At 39.4% G+C, this 21,177-nt stretch overlaps 1 protein-coding gene across 1 annotated transcript; it reads right to left on the bottom strand.

Annotated features, from left to right (window-relative positions):
• Positions 1-3,689: 3,689 nt before the first annotated feature.
• Positions 3,690-13,763, bottom strand: nfu1 (NFU1 iron-sulfur cluster scaffold homolog). Its single transcript, XM_079896465.1, has 8 exons — positions 13,652-13,763; positions 12,815-12,912; positions 12,595-12,730; positions 7,765-7,831; positions 7,546-7,663; positions 7,380-7,443; positions 6,039-6,213; positions 3,690-4,679 (listed from the first exon to the last, which is right to left on the bottom strand). The coding sequence occupies exons 1-8, from the start codon at positions 13,708-13,710 to the stop codon at positions 4,638-4,640; spliced, it is 759 nt and encodes a 252-aa protein (XP_079752591.1). The 5' UTR covers positions 13,711-13,763; the 3' UTR covers positions 3,690-4,637.
• Positions 13,764-21,177: the final 7,414 nt, after the last annotated feature.

The following is a 21,177-nucleotide window of genomic DNA, read 5'->3' as shown; positions in this document are numbered from 1 at the left end:
ACATCTCAGGAAAATGTTATGGGGTTTCAAATAAAAAATGTACTTTCTGTTACAAAACAGGGCATTTATTTCATACATGTCCACTGTAGAGGACATCAGGACTTAAATCATGTTTACCAGGCATTTTGGGAGACACAACAAGTGAATATGGAAAAATTATTCATCAATATTCCTATGAAATATTAGATATTATTATTAAAATGTTGCCAATTATTACTCCAATTATTACACTTCTTTTTTTCATTAAATGTTGCTCCAAGAACACATTAATGTGCAAATTAGATTACAGTGTATAGATACATACATTGCATTGAATGGGAATATTAATTTATGACCATTTTACCCACATATTGCATTAAGTAAAATGGTGTATCAATTCATTCCATTATATCTTTCATAACATAGTTGAGAATCATCTTTATAAAAAAAAATCCTGAAACCCCAGCATTTATGGGTGATTGAAAAAAAAAATCCCATTGTTTTTGCCTATACATATAATTTCATGTCATTTTATTTTTTAAACAACTGAGTCCTGGTGTCCACTACAGAGGACATAGCATAACGTATGAATAAAATATTATTTTTCAAAAATGTTTTTTTTTTTTTTTACCATTTGTTTCTTATGCTCTTAAACAATGTGATGACATAAAAAATAAAAAAATACTTTTTTTTTTCTGGGTCTAAGGAGGATAAACCACTGAAATGATTGTCTTATAAGCAAGAACAAGAGAGTTTGACCCAGAATATGAATTAGCCAAGTACATAGAAGGGCACCTTTAACCATAAGTAGACAAAATAGACACTAATTGCAAACGAGATTTACAACAGATGTGTTCTGGGTCTTGTTGAGTGGTATTGCTAGTTCAGTCCAAAATTTTCAAAATCACTTATCTACATCTCCAGCTGACAAAACTCCTTACCAAGAAAGGCAATAAATCAGTAATGTTGAAAGAAAGCCCAGAAGCCTTCATCAGTTTCCAAGCTTTCTTTCTTATGTGGAACAGAAAAGATTTTGAAGAAAAAAAAATTTTTATATAAAAAACAGAAATGCAAGTCAAATATGTCCATTCAATGCAAGTCAATGGGGTACCCCATGTTGTACCCCACTGACTTCCATTGTATGGACATATTTGACTTGCATCAGAAAAATTGTAGACATTTTTCAATCCAATCTGGGGGGGCATTGTCCTGCTAAATTTAGCCCCATCCTCATTTAAATACACCTGACCAGTTAATCATGGTCAGGCAAACTAGAAGCTTCCAGGCAGGTGTGTTGAGGCAAGCTGGAGATAAACTCTGCAGGACATTGGCACTCCATGACCGAGTTTGGACAAGTGTTGTCAAAAAATATTGATATTTCAATCTTTATCAATACTAAAATATCTGAAATGGTTCCAATACTCTTTTCTGCAGTATCGATACGCCAAAACCAGCTGCGCGTTCACTCTCGAATTGACACACACCCGCCTCCTGTCACTTTACAGTGCTTGTGTAATGGCGCGGAGCGAGCGTTTTCAGTTCATTCCTATAAGTTGAGCTTCATGCTCACGCAACTTCCATACCATAGGAATGAATTGTAAACACTCGCTCTGCGCCAGTGTACACGCACCGTCACTTGTTTCATTGGCTCTGATTGAATCATTCCCGCAGGTTTCGCGCGCGCCACACTGATCTATAAGTGCCGTTCACATACAACGCCTCTCAAACAGCTCACGAGTAAGTTAGGCCTATCAAATTGACTTTTTCTTGTCGACTGCTTAAACGGTCAAATGCATACACAATTGTCAAAATACCCGTTTCGCTGAGTATTTAGGTAAATAGAGCTTGGGTTTTACATAGTCGAGAAAGAAAACGCATGTTGTGTAACACTATTTTGGAACCGTGCTTAAACTCTTAAAGTGACAGCAGCCTAATAATCTTGCTGCTGTCTGTCCTGTTAATCAGAACAAAAGACAAAGAGAAAGTCTTTATTTAATTCTTTACAATGACAACTATCCAGTTATTTTACATTTGTAAAAGTTAATTCATCATTTCTGTAGTATTTCTTACATGAATATTCTGTTAAAAAACTTAAAGCTGTGTTTGTTTATTTATCTAGTCTCTAATCTATTATTTGTGCCCACATTTTCAATTAGTTTATTTGTTCTTATTTTATTACTGTTTGTTTTCTTGTCTTTTTTCTATATTTAGTTCGATGATTCAAATAAAGCCTTCCTTTGCCTTCCAACTTTGGGGAGATTTCGTATGTTTTTAAAATGTGCCTAAATATGAAATATTCAACAATTATTATTATTATTTTTTACATTTATAATAATAATAATAAATGTTTCTTGAACAGCAAATCACCATATTAGAATAATTTCTGAAGGATCATGTGACACTGAAGAGTGAAGACTGGAATAATGATGCTGAAAATTCAGTGTTGCATTACAGGAATAAAGTACAATTTATTATAAATTACAAGCTATTGAACATTTCCCCTGTTTTAGGGCATGCACAACCAGATAAAGTTAATTTAGCACATATTGGCATGTGAGGTAAGTTGCCATTAAACAGCCGTTTAAACAGTAAAACAATCATCAAACTCAATTTATGAAACATCAAAAATGTAAAAAAACTAACAATTTTGAATGAAGAAATTTGGATAAATTAATAGCATTAATTATTATATACATATATGTATATATTGTATCCCTGTTGTATTGTACATGCGCAGAACAACTCAGTGTCATCTGGATAGTGAATGAGTCAGTAAAGCTGCCATGTGAAAATGCTCGTGTCCGTGTCATCACTCAAGCAGTGCACGATCATCATACGATATAACACATATACACAAATAATAAAATACTCTAAAATAAAAAAAGAAAGAGAATAGTTTTTCCTTTTCATTAAAATCTACTTTCATTAGATAGTTGTCTCTTGTATGAATGTAGGCATGTGCCAGTGTGGTTTTATTGTGTTCACAATACAGCCATACCAAAAATATGATAACATAATTTTATTTTAGAGGACAGAATTGACAAAAATTAGACTATTTGAATGTATGAGGGATTTGAAACCACCATACAAAACATGAAATTAAACTCAAAACCTGATTATAGACCTTCCCCGTGTGATTTGCTTATGGGTGCAGAACAAGGATACAAATGTCAATAACCCCGATGGTGATTGGACTCAGTCAATCCCTGAATGAGCAGAGGATTATTTCAGCAGTTTGTGTAGTTCTCTAGCGCCCCCTTGCAGGTGAGGACTGCAACAACAACATACCTGTCCTTATGTATTCATCTTCTTCTGGTCATCTCGGTTCATAATCCAAATATATAATTGGACCTGTAGTATTATATAAAATTGGAAACTCTAGCAATTATTGCAGTGAACTTTTATAATAAATATTTTTATTATTATTTGGATACGATGACTTTTTTCAAAATGTCAAATCTACTCTTTTTCAGGCATAGGAAGACAAATAAGGAAATAAATAAAAAATCGATTACTATCATGTTTCATAGTTATTGGCCTCCTCAAAAAGATTTGGGGTTCAGAAAAAGATAAAACGCCTGTGTACTACTACAAGATAATGTCTATTTTCTTTTTTCTACATACATATTTTAACATACAATTATGCTACAAATACAATTAAGGCAAATATAAAACTATACTAAATAATACAAATATCAAGTACACACACATTTCTGTTCAAGCATTCTTTTAATAAGCAAATTCATGAAGTGTCACCCTCCTATCAGAATGTTGCTATGCAACAGAAATAACAATCCCCTATGGGAGCAGCAGTGATGTGGGTTTCACATCATAGTTCGACCAATCAGAAGCCAAAACCAGAACTTGGCTCAACATTTATTTATCATTCTTTATTTCTTTATTTTTTAATATTTACAAATTTGATCCTCTATAACAGGGTAGCCACAGACCAAATAGTTTCTACATGTAACATTTTATCTATGAATATATTAAAAATTTTGAAGGGTGATTTTAATAGACCGTAATCAAAATGCCTTTGAAAATGTAGTTTTTTAATATGAACATAATTTACATTTATATTTATCAGATGCTTTTATCTGAATGGCAAATAAGAAATAATACAAGCAATTCATCTTTAATCGTGGTTCGACACCACTGACAAAAGAGCACAACAGCTAACGGTGAATGAAATGCATTTCTTATTTTTTCATTCATAGCGTATTATTCTATGAAACTGAATCTCTATTAAATAATGAAACCATGATAAAATACATATAGAATCCATTTAGCATGAAACCAGTAGATTTCTTATAACAATATCTACACGTGTATTATAATGTATGTATTTTGTTCACATATACACAAAATTCTGATTTTTATTTTAACCAGTGCATTGAGAGACAATCTATAAAATATTATGGGTGACCAACCCAAAACCTGTCACAGCCCCGACCAAACACTGTCTAAACATGTAGGGTAAAAACCCTGCACACCTTAATATGTCTGTAGCTAATATATGTGTTTGAAGGAGTGTGAGGACACACAGATTTGTCCTTACAGTGGAGTAACTGTCTCTAGTAAACTCAAAGCTCCTTCTACATGATTGGACACTGAAGGGAAAGGGTGCTGGGTAATTTATTATGGAGAAAGGAATGACATCAGAGGACACCCTTTTCAACCTCCACATCCTCTTCTTTCACCTGAAGAGTAAAGGGACAGCAGATTAGCTGAGAAACACTGGAACATATTGCTGGGTGAGTTTTGACACTTGGTGTGAAGGAATTCATAGAGCGCATCTTTTTGTTTTAAAGTGCTCATATTATGCTTTTTCAGATATAGCCTTTCATGCGGTGTTACATAGCTGTTTGTGAATGGAAAAGGTCTGCAAAGTGCACGATAAATGGAGTTATTGTCTCCCAAAAGAAAGAATCGATTCTGAACTGCCTGAAACGAGTCGTCAGTAATTCCAGTCTCACTTCCTGCATGAACCTACGTAGGTTTGTAACAAATTTGCATAATGCCAGCAAATGGTCTTCATTGGCTGCCCGTGAATAACGACACCATTGTTACGGTTTGTATTACTCTACAAGCTGAGGAAGATCTGGACGTTTCCGACATGTGCTGTAAATGGTAGACCAATCACAACAGACTGGGCCGTCTAACCAATCAGAGCAGAGCAGCTCTCGGAAAGAAGGGGTTCAGAGAGACTGAATCCTTTATCAAACCATTTCAGACACTGTGAGAAAGGAGCTGATGCAGCAGTGTATATTATGAGAAAATCAAGTGCTTTTTTGACCTTTAATGCATGTAAACCTATTGTAGGAGACCTCCAAAACAACATTAGAACCTTTAAAATAGCATAATAGGGGCACTTTAAAGGGGGGGTGAAATGCTCATTTTCACTCAATCTCCTGTTAATCTTGAGTACCTATAGAGTAGTATTGCATCCTTCATATCTCCAAAAAGTCTTTAGTTTTATTATATTTATAACAGAAAGGATAGGCTGTACCGAGTCTTTCCGGAAAAAACCGAGCGTCTGGAGGCGGGCCGTGTGGGCGAAGCCAGAGCCATAGAGAGAATCCGTCGATCTGTAAAACATTCATCGTCGAAATGCAGGGAACAAACAGCATCCACTGTTCCTAACGCTGGGTTCTTTGGGAAGCTTTCCCTCACATCCAAAAACACACTTTGGAGACACTATGCAGCACTGCCGATGATTTCCTGTTGAAGCGCGTTGAGGTGCGCGGTCTCGCTCTCCTCTAGTCGACGTGTGCGCGGGCGAGCTTTTCCGGGAGAAATGCTCATAAAAGGAGTTCCACTCTGGTCTACGTCATTAGATCCACGGTCGAAAAAAAACCAGCCGAAACTTGTACCAACCCGGAAGTAAGATTTTCGGCACAGAAATTCTCCGTTATTCGTCCAAAATATTTTTAAAAAACTTTGGCCATGTTAAGCATGAGAATCCATCTCTTTAACACTGTAAACAACTCTGAATACATGAAACACCATTTTACCCCCCCTTTAAGAAAACGTGTTGAGAATGGTCCGTAACTCCTCACCTGCTCAACTCCCTCCACCTCGGGGACATAGAACTGCAGCATGTTCTGGATGCCACTCTTCAGCGTGATGATGGAGCTGGGACAGCTAGTGCAGGAACCCTGCAGCTTCAGCTTCACTATACCGTCCTCAAAACCATGATACAACACGTCCCCGCCGTCCTCCTGCACTGTGGGCCTGAGGAACGACATGCAGATAGAGGAAAGAAAGTTCCTGAATTAAGAACAACATTATTATTCTTACGACTTCTGTGATTAAACATAAGTGTTGATCACAGCAATACATTTAGTTAATTCCTGTAGAGTCCAAATGTACTATTTAGAATGAAACGGTTCAGAATTATTACACTGACATTCAAAGGTTTGGGGTTTGTATGATTTTTGGTCACACTTTAAATTAAGGTTCAATTCTCACTAGTACTAATAAACTAAAAGTACTAATACACAACCAATATCCTAGTAATATGCATGCTAGTAAGCAACTAGCTAATATTATGATATTGGACCCTAAACTAAAGTGTTACTTTCTTAATGTTTTTGAAAGTCTTTTATGCTCACCAAAGCTGCATTTAGTTAAAAAAATACAGTTAAAAAAAACTTGTGAAATTTGAGTACAATTTAAAATGTTTAAAAAAATATAGCATGTCAAAATTAAAAACTCCTGATGGAAATAAATGTTGTGATGTTATTTCCATGAAGACGTGCATCAGTTTTTTGGTCAAGATCTTGTATTGACAATGCAAGAGTCCAGCTCTCTGTAAAGTCTCCTCCAGCACATCCCAAAGACTTTCAATGAGTTTAAGATCTGGACTCAGAGGAGCCGATTCATGTGTGAAAATGATTCTTCATGATCCTCACAACCATTCTTTCACAATCTGAGCCTGATGAATCTGCACATTATCATCCTGGAATGGCCATGATGTGTCTTCCTACATGAATGTTTAAGAAATGAAAAGCTACACACTCCATCAATTAGGATTAGAAGAATTGTTCGCAAAAATATAACATGGTAGAAACATAATAATCACTGCAATAATGATCCAATCATAGACTCTTAAGCATTTGCCTATTTAAATCCAAATAGTGTATTTTTTTCTTCTTTATTTTGGTCTGGCAGTGTATTTTAGCTGTATATTGCTGCCATATGGATATAACTTTGATACACTCATCTCTGGCTGATGACTGAATACTTTCGTAATTGTAACACTGTAAAAAGCATTTTCTGTAAAGCTGCTTTGAAACAATATGTATTGTGAATTGCGCTATAAAAATAAACTTGAACTGAATTGAATTTGAAGGCTGCATTGAATCTAATATCAAAAGTACAGAAATGTACTGTAGTACCTTATGCGTGTGTCCAGTAGTTCTTTAATCATGGCCACCACCTCGTCATCATCCTCCGAAGGAGCTGCAGGAGTACGACGTGTACAACATGTGTGAAGATCTTGAATTCAGTGATGATGTCAAGATAACAAGCATGAGAAGAAAAGAAGAGAACGTAATGTTCAACCTGTGTCGGCATGTGGAGCATCGGCTTCATTGACAACAGGAAGTCCAGAGGTGAAGAAGTCCATGATGGTAGCGAAGACGTCTGGTTTGAGCACCTTCCACTGCGTTTCGCCATCAGCCTGAATGAAAAAAAGAGATGTCATGCTCAATGCTTAAAAGTTCAATTAAAATAAATATAATAAATTCAATTAAAATGTGTTCAACAGGGCTGGTGGTTTACCTTAGTAATGGTTATGAAGTCAGGGCCGAAGAAGACACTCTTGACTCCTTCAATTCTGAACAACTGTCTGAGGAATGAAAACAGCATCAGTACAGGCAGGACTCCCTTCAGGTTCTGATAGAAACACAGTTCAGCAAAATGCACAGGAACATTCTCACAAAAACATTTCTGGATTTGTAAGCATTTTTTTGGAATACCACACATAAAATAAAGCCAACAGTCTGACACAGATCACTCAAATAGGCGTCCTGATAAATCAGTTATCAATCATTAGTGGTGTTTGCAAAGTCAAGCATCAATATTATCATTGATGATAATTATATTTATGTTTTTTTTCCCCCAGAAGCATCATCTTTTCTCCATTAAGGAAAAGCCCATTATAATTTCACACAAAAATGGTATGCATCCTGTTTCTGGGTCTCTGTGATTTTGTCAAGTAAGACATGTTTTCTGGATCAACTTATTTTGTTGATCCTGGAATAACAATTCTGCCTGAATATTTAGTCCATGTCCCTACCCGTAACCTACCCCTACCCATAACTTACCCCTGAAATCAGAGGGAAATGATAGGTGAATAACACTGATGTAGAAGCACCTAACCCTGACATAAACTGTAAACATGTCCCTCAAATCTGATTGGTCGATTGGAATGTTGTTTCAGGATCAGGAAAGATGTTGATCCTGGAACGTTGCACTTGGTGAAATCACGTTCACCTATGTTTCTGTTCACTTGAAACTGCCTTGATGTCCCATGCATAACAGTTTTTGGAGTGTCTTTTAATCGATTTTAATTTAATTGAGTCTCGAATTCAAAATAATGAATTTATTTCACTTCAGAAAATGTATATTTTTTTAAGGGGTTTAAAGTCAGCATGAAAGTTGCGTTCTTCTTTTCTGCCCTACTGTGACATAGATCGGAGTGAACTGGTTTCTTGAATAAGAACAAATGTAGGGCGGGACTTTGTCTCGACTTTTTGGGGATTTTGTTCACGGGGAATTGATTGGATGGTTGTGGTTTGCTATTGGTGCATCTCATGTGAGTGACAGGTTGTCCCGCCCTCACGCCAGTAAACGCATCATCATGCGATGTCGCTGAAAGAGTGTGGGGGAAGTTATTTTGATTAAAGATTACCTTATCGTTAATACGTGTTTCCCGAAACGTTCTTAGTTAAGTATATCTTCTGTAAGTCATACGTTCGTAAGGTTGGTCTGGACCACTCTTAGCTTTACCTTATCACTGTTGCAGGTCTATATGAATATAATTCTGAAGTTTTAATACACCCAGACAGTGTTCAATTAGGCTAATTCAAGTGTTTTCATGCAAAGAATAAAATTGTCATTACATTGATTGCTGTTAGATTTTTAATTATATTATTCTATATATTATATTATTAATTTAATTAAAACGCTCTTTTAAAGGCCAGTGAAAGCATAGGCTACTGTCAGTTAAGTCCTATTCGGACGCTAATATTGTTTCTCATGGGCTTGTATGGTATTTTAAACATTTACAGGGGTGAGTCGGTGATTTTAGTGCCGTCCGAATCCATAATATCAGTGTTTTTTCTCACCCAACCCGCGTAAAAATCCCTGGCCAAATTAGTACCTACTGTTTTTTGACAAACAGGTCGTGTGGTAATTTAATTGCGGTCTGAATCCACATCTCTGAGTTTACAAGCAGAGATTCAAAATTCACTGTTTAATCCTTTTTGATCACTGCCGAGCACCGTACGTAAGATGTACACTTTTATTACTGAAATGCTGGGAAGTGTTTACAAGAACAATATTTCATCGCAGCTCCACCTCAGCGAACAAAAATGGGAAAGAGAAGAAAGCACGTAAAAAATGTGAAAAATATGTAGGCTAGGCTATTATAGGCTATTATAGTTTGGATTATTTTTTATAATATCCCATGAGTCCTAATAAATGCAATTTCAACTATTTCTGAAGTACTTCTTTTATAAAGAACACCGCTTTCTCACATAAACAGCCCCTGCACGAGAGAATAATTGATTCTCGAGCCATCGATATCAACCAATTCAGCACCGTCGCCACGGACAGCGCCGGGTAACGTCGCACGTAAGAAGGTTTATCTTAAGCAGCTTCCTAAGGTATGGTTCAGGGAATGGTATATCTTTAGTTAAGTTGCACCTTAAGAGTCTTCGTAGCGCGCTAATAGACAACATCATCATCATCTTTTTTATTTAATGCCATGTCAGCAATCAGAGCTTTCTTCATGGCAAAAATTAAATTACAAAAACACAAATATCATATAAATACAATAAAAACAGAACAAAGATAACCAGCAAGTCATATCATACAATATATTTTAAGTTAAAATATGATAAAAAAAACCTTTTCAGGTATAATCTCATTAAAAATGTCCTTAACTGAAATAACTTCATAAAAAAGCATTCTACTTGTGTTAAGTCCAGGACAATCTAATAAAATATGTTTGACAGTTAAAGGAATCCTACAAAACATACATAATGTTGGGTCTTCACCTTTAAGTAAAAAAGCATGGGTCAAACTTGTGTGACCTATACGACATCGGGTGTAGACCACCTGATCAAGTCTAGTTTTAAAATTGAGAAAAGTCCTGGTTTTAATTTCCGGATGAGTTGCACACAACTTATTATTCTTGCACATATGCCACTCTTCTTGCCACTTATTTAAAATATATGTAAGGGATAATCCACGGCTAGCCATGCATTAAAGAATTTTAATGCACGACGTAGAGGCGAAGAACCACCCGACGCGAAGCGGAGGGTGGTTGCCTCTACGAAGTGCATTAAAATTCTTTAATGCATGGCTAGCCGTGGATTATCCCGCTTATACCTTGGTTATTTGCCAAGTTAAAAATAAGTTAAAGCTGTAACTGATGTTTACAGTGTAATTTTTTAACAGACGTGTAAAAATGACGGTTATTTCTTAAGTTTAGGCTCGTCAGTTCTTGCACTCCGTCCGCTTTAAATAAAGTAGAGCCATCGGATTGCTTTTATTTGAATGAATTCACATTTATTTAAATTCATTATTAAAAGAGAGAGACAGAGAACTGAAGGAGAAGGAACAGAGAGAGAGAGAGAGAGAGAGAGAGAGAGATGCGTGCACGAGTTAACGTTACCTGTGTGCGTCGATCTCTTCTTTAAAGTCTAGCAGCTACAGTCCCCTCGTTGCTTAAGCCTACCTAAACGTTTTCATATGCGTCTCTCACTCTGCTTGCAAGTGTATCTGTGTTACTATGGTTACCAATGTAGCGGATTAATTTCGAACTGTAATCAAACTGACTGGAACTACCTGTGCATTAAACGGTTTTACTGCACACCTTCCAGCCAATCAGAATCGAGTATTTAAACAGCCCATGGTATATCTGTTAATAATCGGTCTGATATCTGAGGGAGGAATTTGCGCTAAGAGACAACGTTATCGGGAAACGCAGCCCAGAATAACAGAGTTAAAGGGATAGTTCAGGATTTTAGACATGAATCTCTATAGCTTCCCCATAAGCAGTGTGGTGCATTGACCATGACTTACCCCCGACAGCGTCCTGTGAGCCGAGCTCCGGTCCAGTTTTGGTCAAGATGAAATTAGTCCGGCAAGTTTGCTGGGGTCACGGCAATAAAGCTTTTTTCTTCTCAAATCAATATGTGTTCAAAAGAGTGATATATTTGCGTCACTAAAACGTTGTCTATGGAGAGGTCAGACCTCGTAATGGCTTGGCACTATTTTCTCCCCTGTCATAACACTGCGCGCTGCCGCTATCTACAGCCAGCTGCGAGTTGCGCAGGCGCACACCACTTTTTCAGTTGTTCGGCAGTGTTTACAGCAGTGTTTACGTGCTCAGAACAGCTACACGAACGAGCTAACATAGCTACTCACCAAGAGCGATCAGTTTGTACAAGCTTTGTAGAAAATGGTGCGGAATTGTGACTATCCGGACTGTACAAACAAAGATGTGGCGCTTTCTCCTCACACATTTCAAAGATTTCCTGTGGCAGATGTTGCTCTGAGGCGACTTTGGCTCATTGCTCTGGGCTTCAATGTGAACTCCAAACTGGCGAAGATAAAGAAGCTATCCTTTTGATATCCCAAAAGATATCCTTTTGGCTGTGTGTCGAAGTCAATGTTGTCATCGTCGCTGCTGTAGTCAGACATGTTATCGTTCTCTTTACGAGCTGTAAACAAAGTGACACGTGCGCGGCTCCCAGCTGGCTGTAGGTAGCGGCAGCGCGCAGTGATATGACGGGGGAGAAAATAGTGCCAAGCCATTACGAGGTCTGACCTCTCCATAGACAGCGGTTTTGTGATGCAAATATATCACTCTTTTGAACACATATTGATTTGAGAAGAAAAAAGCTTTATTGCCGTGACCCCAGCAAACTTGCCGGACTAATTTCATCTTGACCAAAACTGGACCGGAGCTCGGCTCACAGGACGCTGTCGGGGGTAAGTCATGGTCAATGCACCACACTGCTTATGGGGAAGCTATAGAGATTCATGTCTAAAATCCTGAACTATCCCTTTAAGAATAAATTATTTGGATTTGGGCCACTAAACCACAACATACAATATCCTAGCATCATGGCACAAACTTTCGAACTAATGTCATAATAAAGGCCAATAAAATAGGCCCATATGATGGATAACTTTATTGCTATGGAAATTAATAATATTTGCATAATTAATTATTTATAATATAATATAATATAATATAATGTTTTATATTACTATGAATCATGATTGATAGTGCATTGCATAAGCAATTAGCTTCGTCTCCAGAAAATAAAATACAGTGCAAAAAGTGTTTAGACTGGGTAAAAATACAAACTCCACCTTGCCAAGGGTGAACAATAAGCCTCTCTGGGTCCAGCGAAATCCATAGTCCCTGACTCCATCACCATGCGACCAGGGAGAAACTTCAGGCTGTTTGGGTTTGGAGTGTCTTGGGTCTGAATAAACATGTTTCTGACTGATGAGATGAAAGAAGCGTTATGATCCATTCCAACCAAACACTTTAATATAACGTGCAAACCTGAATATTGGTAATACTTACTAAACATAGTGTTTGTTTGCGGTGGAATCTGCTTTCTGCCCACTTTGTGAAGAGAGGGTCTGTTGAGTCCTGCTCCACGGTGACTGCACACATGATGCCTTTGAGCACAGCAAATCACCGGATTATTATACTTCAACAGCAACTCTACAGATTTCTACATTTCCCTGATATGCCTTAAGTTACTAACATCAACAATAACATATAAAGTGCCCTCTCGAAAATTATTATTGTAATGTTATATTAGCATAACATTATTATATAATATTAGTATTGTGTGATACCATATTAATATAGTATAATATAATATAATATATTATTGTTGTTTTGTTTTTGTTGTTAATGGTAGAGACAGTTTCTGACAAATTACAACAGTTATAGTAAGTAGAATAAAACTATGGTAACTTAGCATGAGAGCAAGGTTCTACGTTTGAAGAAGGTCTCGTTATTACGGTGTTTTTGGAAAATATATATTTTGATAGCAGTTATGGTCACCGTGGTAATTTTTTGTAACTAGAGTATTTAAGTAACTAGCTTTTGCATTAACTATGCCATAAATTCGTATAGAAAAGTATATATATATATATAAAACCAAAGGTGAATAACAGTGGAGATAACAATATGTTTAGTCTTATGAATAGTCATGGCATTAATACTCCAATAAGAACCCTGCATCTGCGTCACTCAAGACCTTGTCAGTGACACTCAAAATATTATGAAACTCTTAAAAACTCAAACGCTTCACCCGACTCTAAACAATCTGAAAGACATCACTTATAACTCCTCACTGACATAGAAACGTATAGTAAAAATCGAAGTATGAACGCATGAACGACTCACGATCTCGTCAAAAGAACAGCTAAACTCCTTCCAATCCCGAATCTCCTGTAAGCAGCCATGCTCGTGAGGCGCGGGCACGAAGACTCTGTTACGTCACTTCCTGGATTTAATGCGGGGCGGAAATCAGACGGGGTTTCTGACGGTTTCTGTCCGCTTATAATAAAATATAAAAAATACTATTTAAATCGATAATATATATATATATATATATATATATATATATATATATATATATATATATATATATATATACACACACACACATTAGCATGTCCGTAAAATATTGTAAAAAAAAAAAAATTTTGTTTAAAATTCGTTGAGATATCCATGTTAGTTTTATATATTTTTGGCATTGAAAATAAATTGGCTACAATTTTCAACAACAAAAATATGCCTTAGCTTAGGCCATTAAGTTTTCTTTCTCAGCTGCCCCAAAGATTCTTGGCACAGGAACCTGTTATTTAATTTAAAAAACATTCATGTTTGGGTACCGAGTCAAATAAATACTTTAAGGGTGTTAAAATTGCTCTGGAATCTGGATCAATCAAGAAATCAAGGAGCCGGTGCAGAGAAAACTACTCAACTTTTTCATCAAATGTAGCCATTTAGAAATAAATAAATAAATCTTTTATATTATTTAAGTGATTCATGTATTTCAAAATGTAATGCAAAATCATGTAATTGTGCATACGATTAAAATGCTGTACATTTTTAAATAAAATAATATTTGCAAAAAGTTCAAATGGACACCTTTACAATAAATTAAATAAATTCTAGTTATTTTTAGTTTTATTCACTTAAATTCCTTATTATTATTATTATTATTATTTTATTTATATGTATTTATTATTTTTAAATGTATTATATGGGTCAATGACATGGCGTGTCAATTCTGGTGTCCAAAGCATATTCATAATATTAAAAATGTAAACATTTTTAAATGCATTTCATTAAGTGACTCAACTTCCCCCTCTTTGTGAGAATTCATTCTAAATAATTAATCTTTAAGGAACTATTGAGCTCAAAAGTCCTTAAAATCTGAATACAAAAATACGACAAAAATAAAAATATATAAATAAAAGTATTTAAAATCTATTTGGGCATAATTGTATTGATCTTTTCAAATATAGAGATAATACTAGTCTAAGCTTATTTACATTTTTATGACAGAAAGACTTTTGTCATTCCTGGATAACAGACATCAGTGACCATTTTGGACCATAATGCATTTTGGTATGTCATGTGTCATGTAATATTGTGTCAAAAAGAAGACCCTGAAGGAGCACCATAACATTTTCGGTCACTGGTGCACTTTGTAGCAATATCATGTGTCCCTTTGGATAACATTTATAATGTTTTTATATTAAAAGACAATCTATTTGATCTAAAAGATCACCTTAAGTGATGATAGTTGTAGTTTTCAATAGGTGGTTAAGTTAGTGCCTGATTATAAAGAAAAAAGATTTGTTTTGTCATTCCTGGATAACAACATATCATTCTTGGATAACAGAAAACCTCTGTTAGCCAGGACGTGTCATCCGTTATCCAGAACGACATATGCATAATAATCTAGTTTTTAATTAACATTTGTAAACTTTTAGTCATAGTTGTTATAGTTATATTATTAACATTAACATTATTTACATAATTGTATGTTTTTTGCCATATTTTTGCTGTCATTCATCTTGATTTCATAGGATTCAATGAGTCACATGGGTCATTATCATTGAAATGAATTTTGTAATGTTAATGGTGAAATCATGAATAATATAATCATTTTTATCAATATATCAACATTTTATTAAAGCTTCAGTATAGCTTCAGGTGTTTTAAGGTCAATTCTGTCCTTCCAGATGCCTCTGTCTAATAAAGAGAGGCAGAGACGGTTCAGAGCCAGGATAAACACAGATGCAGAAGCTAGGGCTGAGTATCTTGGACAAAAGAGAGCAAGGTATTATAGTGATGACTCAGTGGAATGATAATGTATCAGTAACAAGCAACCTTGAAATATTAATCGAAATTTCACACTCATTTGCAATAAGCCCAAGTGTTTTAGCTGTATAATGTGTTGGACTATACCCTTGGCCATTGTTTTTGAAGCATTATAATTTTACAGATTTACTGTAAATTTGATAGATTTTTAAATCATTAAAAACTTGTCAGTGTCTCTTACTTGGTTTCAAGTTTGAGTGTTGGAAAAAAAAAATGATACTGAGGATGGTTTTTATGGTAATCCTGAAAAATATTGCAGAATGTCCTTCCGTCTAACAGTATCATTCCGGCTAACAATGACACAGGCAATTCATTTAACCCATATTTGTGTGTTAGATTACATAATTCAGTTTTTTTGTTGAGTTATAAAGTTATACGGATAAAACAAGTCTTATTTACTTTATTGGAAAACATTTTCCAGCTTTTTTGAGTTATCAGCAGCCAAAAATGAGCCCATGTCTATATGAAATCCCAAATTGATTATATTAATTGTGATTAAAATGTAATGTAAAAAATGTAAAATGTAAAATTCTTCACCAACAAAACAACAACTATCAGCAGTCAGTTCTCAGCTCCACACACACAAGAACCCAGACCAACCTCTCCCACAGCCAATAACCTTCTCTCCTCCTTCTCTCCACTAACCGATGAAGAAGTATCTAAACTTATCCTCTCCAGTCATCCTACCACCTGCCCTCTAGACCCCATCCCCTCACACCTTCTACAAGCCATCTCTCCCACACTTCTACCAGCACTCACACACATCAACTCATCCCTTTTCCCTACTGCATTCAAGCAGGCTCGGGTAACTCCACTGCTTAGAAAAACATCATTAAACACATCATTTGTAGAGACTTACAGACCTATCTCTCTCCTACCATTCATTGCGAAAACACTTGAACGAGCTGTTTTCAACCAAGTAACATCCTTCTTGTCTCTGAACAACCAGCTGGATGTCAACCAATCCGGCTTCAAGAAAGGGCATTCAACCGAGACTGCATTACTGTCGGTCACAGAAGACCTACGGATCTTCATTTCTCATTCTCCTGGATCTGTCCGCTGCCTTCGACACTGTGAATCATCAGATCCTTATGTCCACCCTCTCATCACTGGGCATCACAGGAACTTCACTCCACTGGTTTGAGTCCTATCTCACAGGTAGGTCCTTCAGGGTCGCATGGAGAGGCGAGGTATCCAAAGAAACATCAGCTGACCACAGGGGTTCCTCAGGGTTCAGTTCTTGGACCCCTCCTCTTCTCCATCTTCACATCACTGGGACACATCATACAGGCACATGGTTTCTCTTACCATTGCTATGCTGATGACACACAGCTCTTCCTCATTTCAACCAGATGATCCCACAATAGCTCCACGGATCTCAAGTTATCTGGAGGACATCTCGTCATGGATGAAGGAACATCACCCGCAGCTCAACCTGGCAAAGAATGAGCTTCTCGTCCTCCCTGCCAATCCGTCTCTACAGCACAACTTCACTATCCAGCTAGATTCATCATCAATCACCCAATCAAGGTTGGTCAGAAATCTTGGAGTAATATTGGATGACCAGCTGACCTTCACAGACCACATTTCAAAGACAGCTCGATCATGCAGGTTTGCACTGCACAACATCAGGAAGATCAGGCCTTTCCTAACTGAGCATGCAACACAACTTCTCATCCAGGCCCTGGTCATTTCTAGGCTTGACTACTACAATGCTCTTCTGGCTGAACTTCCATCATGTGCAACTAAACCTCTACAAATGATTCAGAACGCTGCAGCTCGTCTCGTCTTCAACGAGCCCAAGAGGGCCCACGTCACTCCTCTGTTCATCTCTCTGCACTGGCTACATCTCGCTGCTCGCATCAAGTTCAAGGCATTGACGCTTGCTTACAGATCTATCACAGGCTCAGCTCCCCCCTACTTTCACTCACTCCTACGAGTCTACATCCCTACCAGAACCCTAAGATCGGTCAACGAGCGATGGCTCGTGGTTCCATCACAGAGAGCCACAAAATCACTTTCCAGAACATTCTCATTCATGGTTCCATGATCTCCCCACCCTCATCCGGACTGCAGAATCCCTGACAACATTCAGAAGACAACTGAAAACCTATCTCTTCCGTGAGCACTTAACCTCATAAAAAAAATTCCTTTAATCCTTTAATTCCTTTTCCTTTTCCTTTAATCCTCCCTTATCGGGCTTATGCTACTCTGAACAATGCCTGAACTTCGTATTTTGAGCACTTCTTGCGTTGTTTTTGCCTAGTAGATGGAGCTCTAGCCTCCATAATGGTATTTAGGACACCTTCTGGGAGGTCCTGGGGTACCCGTTGAGGGGCCATGCATGGAGGGCCCACAAGTCGGGACGGGGGTGCCAGATTGTCCTGTTTGCCTGTGTGAGGAGGTCGCTCCTCAGCGGAATCGGCCACGGAGCTGTCGCAGACAGCTGCATCAGCTCTGAGAACCAAATCTGGGTTCGCCAGAGGGGGGCTACAAGACGGACTGCGCATTTGGTGTTCCTGATCCTTTCGATGGCCTGGGGGAGCATCGAGACCGGAGGGAACGCATAAAGGGGAAGACTGGGCCACTCGTGGGCCAGCGCATCCCTGCTCTTCGAAAAGAAGACTGGGCAATGTCAGTTGTCTTCTGAGGCGAAGAGGTCTACCTCTGCCTTGCCGAAGACTTTCCACAACAAGTGAACCATCCGGGGGTGGAGCGACCATTCCTCTGGGGGAACGTTGCCCTGAGATAGGCCCTTTAATAACAAATGATCGTTGCGACGGAAGCAAATCAATCAAAACTAACTTTAGATGGAAATAACTTAACTCTGCTATAAAGCCAAAACAATCTCTGTTACCTTAAATTATACGCTTATCTCTGTAAAGCTGCTTTGAAGCAATCTACATTGTTAAAAGCGCTATATAAATGAAGATGACTTGACTTGACTAGATAGCATGTCTGCTCCTATGTTCATTGTGCCTGGCAAGTGAGCTGCCCTGAGTGAGCGCAGGTTGGCGTGAGCCCATAACAGTAGATGTGTGGCTATGGCGAACAGGTTGCGAGACCTGAGGCCGCCCTGGCGATTTATGTAGGAGACCACCGACATGTTGTCCGTACGGACCAAGACGTGGTGTCCCACCAGATATGGGAGGAAGGTTTTTAGGGCTAGAAAAACTGCTCTCATCTCGAGGCAGTTGATATGTGTAGGCGTTTCTCCAAGCTCGACCAGAGGCCGGAGGCAGGCCTGCCCTCGTACAGGGCTCCCCAACCGGAGTTGGAAGCGTCTGTTGAGACGACCCTCCTCTCTGAAGGCCAGGGCTCTGATACAACGCTGGACCACCTGATGTTTACGAGGCCCGAGCGCCACGCATGGGCTGGTACTTGAGGTGTTAGCCACAGCTGAAGAGGTCGCATACGCAGTAGGCCTAGTTGGAGTACTGATGATGCCGAAGCCATAAGGCCCAAGACCCTCTGAAACTGTTGGAGGGGTACACTGGAGCCCTCTTTGAACGACGCGGCGAGCCGGGCACGTGATTCGTTGGCTGGGGGACAGCATACTCTTGGAAAAGTTTACCCTGAGCCCGAGGCATTCTAGATGGCCGAGGAGCCAGGCTTTGTGAGTATGGGACTCCGCCTCTGACTAAGTCAGAATGAGCCAGTCGTTGAGGTAGTTCAGGATACGCATTCCCCGCTGTCTCAGGGGGGAGAGAGCCGCATCCATGCACTTCGTGAATGTACGAGGCGCTAGAGCCAGTCCAAATGGTAGGACTGTGTATTGATATGTCTGCCCCTCGAAGGCGAATCTCAAGAATGGCCTGTGATGGGGGTTCACTTAAATGTGAAAGTAAGCGTCTTTTAGATCCACTGAATCCTGGGCGAATTTGCACTAGGATGTGTCTGGTCGTAAGCATCCTGAATGGCCGTGCCATGAGGGCCTTGTTCAGGTGTCTGAGATCTAAAATGGGTCTCAAGCCGCCATCTTTCTTCGGAAAGAGAAAATAACGGCTGTAAAACCCAGACTCGCTTTGTGATGCGGGAACTATCTCGATAGCCCCTTTCGCTAGCAGACACGACACCTCGGAGCGGAGGGCATGAGCCATAGTGCTCCTTACCGAGGTGTGGATTATAGCGCGAAAGCGCCGCGGTCTGTGGGCGAATTGAAGCGAGTAACCGCGCTTTACAATATTCATCACCCAATCTGACACTCCGGGAATGGCCTGCCAAGCCAGAGCCCGATAAGCCAGAGGTAGGATTATATCTGACGGTGGAACGCCCAGACTCGGGGGCCCGACCTGACAGGGGTTTATGTGAGAAATTTTGCTCGATTTGTGCTCTGTGTGGGTCACTGTTAAAACAGCGTTTGGGTGCAGGGGTGCGTGACATATGACGGGCCCATGTTCTGCATTTAACACAACTCCAGCCATCTGAACTGAAGAGGGGGCTGTGAGAAGCACTCGAGCGATCTTCGGGGGTGGTCTGGCCACGGCGGGACATAGACCCCTCTTACTGCCGGTTAGGACGGCTTCTTGACGGTCATGGTCCAGCGTGAGCTTCGGCCGGGGGCCCAGACGCTTAGGGAGCAGGTACCGTTTGGCTGGCTTAAAACGATGGCCGGTCTCAGCCGTTGGGCGGGGCTGATAGACCTGCAGCGCTGGTTTTTCTGGCTGCGGCGTGCTCTTGAAGCAGAACTTGAACGCTTTGGCAGGAAGTGCTTCATCGCACTGGAAGCCTACTGCGCTTCAGTGAAGCGCTCTGCAAAGCCGCTAACGGAGGGGCCGAAGAGACCTGTCGTGGAGACTGGCGAGTCGAGGAAGGCGGTCCTATCCACGTCCCTGATCTCAGTCAGGTTAAGCCATAAGTGGTGCTCCAGAACTACCAGGCTGGCCTTGTTGCGACTGATGGCCTGAGCAGTGGTCTTAGTGGCTCGTAGCGCTAAATCCGTAGCACTGCGGAGGTCCTTGAAGGCGTCTGGATCAGGACCTGACTCATCCATAGCGCGGAGGAGCTTAGCCTGGAACACCTGGAGGATTGCCATGGTGTGCAGTGCAGAGGCGGCTTGACCGGCGGCGGAATATGCGTGGTTGGCCATAGCGGAAGTAGTCCTGCACGGCTTAGATGGCTGGATCGGAGCACTGCAACAGGCATACTGTCACATGAAAGGCAGCCGCCTTTAGTGAGCGTTGCCTCGGCGTGCTCAGGGCCGAGACAGACAGCGCACTGGGTGTGCCGGTCCGACACGTGAAGGGGAATCCCGCAGGATTCGCAGACGGGGAGCGGCATTTGCAACAACGCACTCTGCTCTTTTAGAAAGGAAGTGTTTATAAAGGATATTCGCCGGATGCCACAGGGAAACGTTCAGCTGGGCGAGGTTTGCCAAGGAGCTGAAGCTGTTCCGCTGAAGAGGCTGTTGGATGGCGAGAGAAGGATTCTGTATCCAGAGAAGTCAGCGACGAGGTAAGTCTCAGAGCTGAAGGAGATTAAATCTGTCATATGGCGAGTTTTCTCTGAATTTATACTCTCCAGCCACAACCATT

This window comes from Squalius cephalus, assembly GCF_949319135.1.
Source record: "Squalius cephalus genome assembly, chromosome: 16".
Taxonomy (NCBI): Eukaryota; Metazoa; Chordata; class Actinopteri; order Cypriniformes; family Leuciscidae; genus Squalius; species Squalius cephalus.
This window is presented reverse-complemented; position numbering and strand designations above follow the sequence as displayed.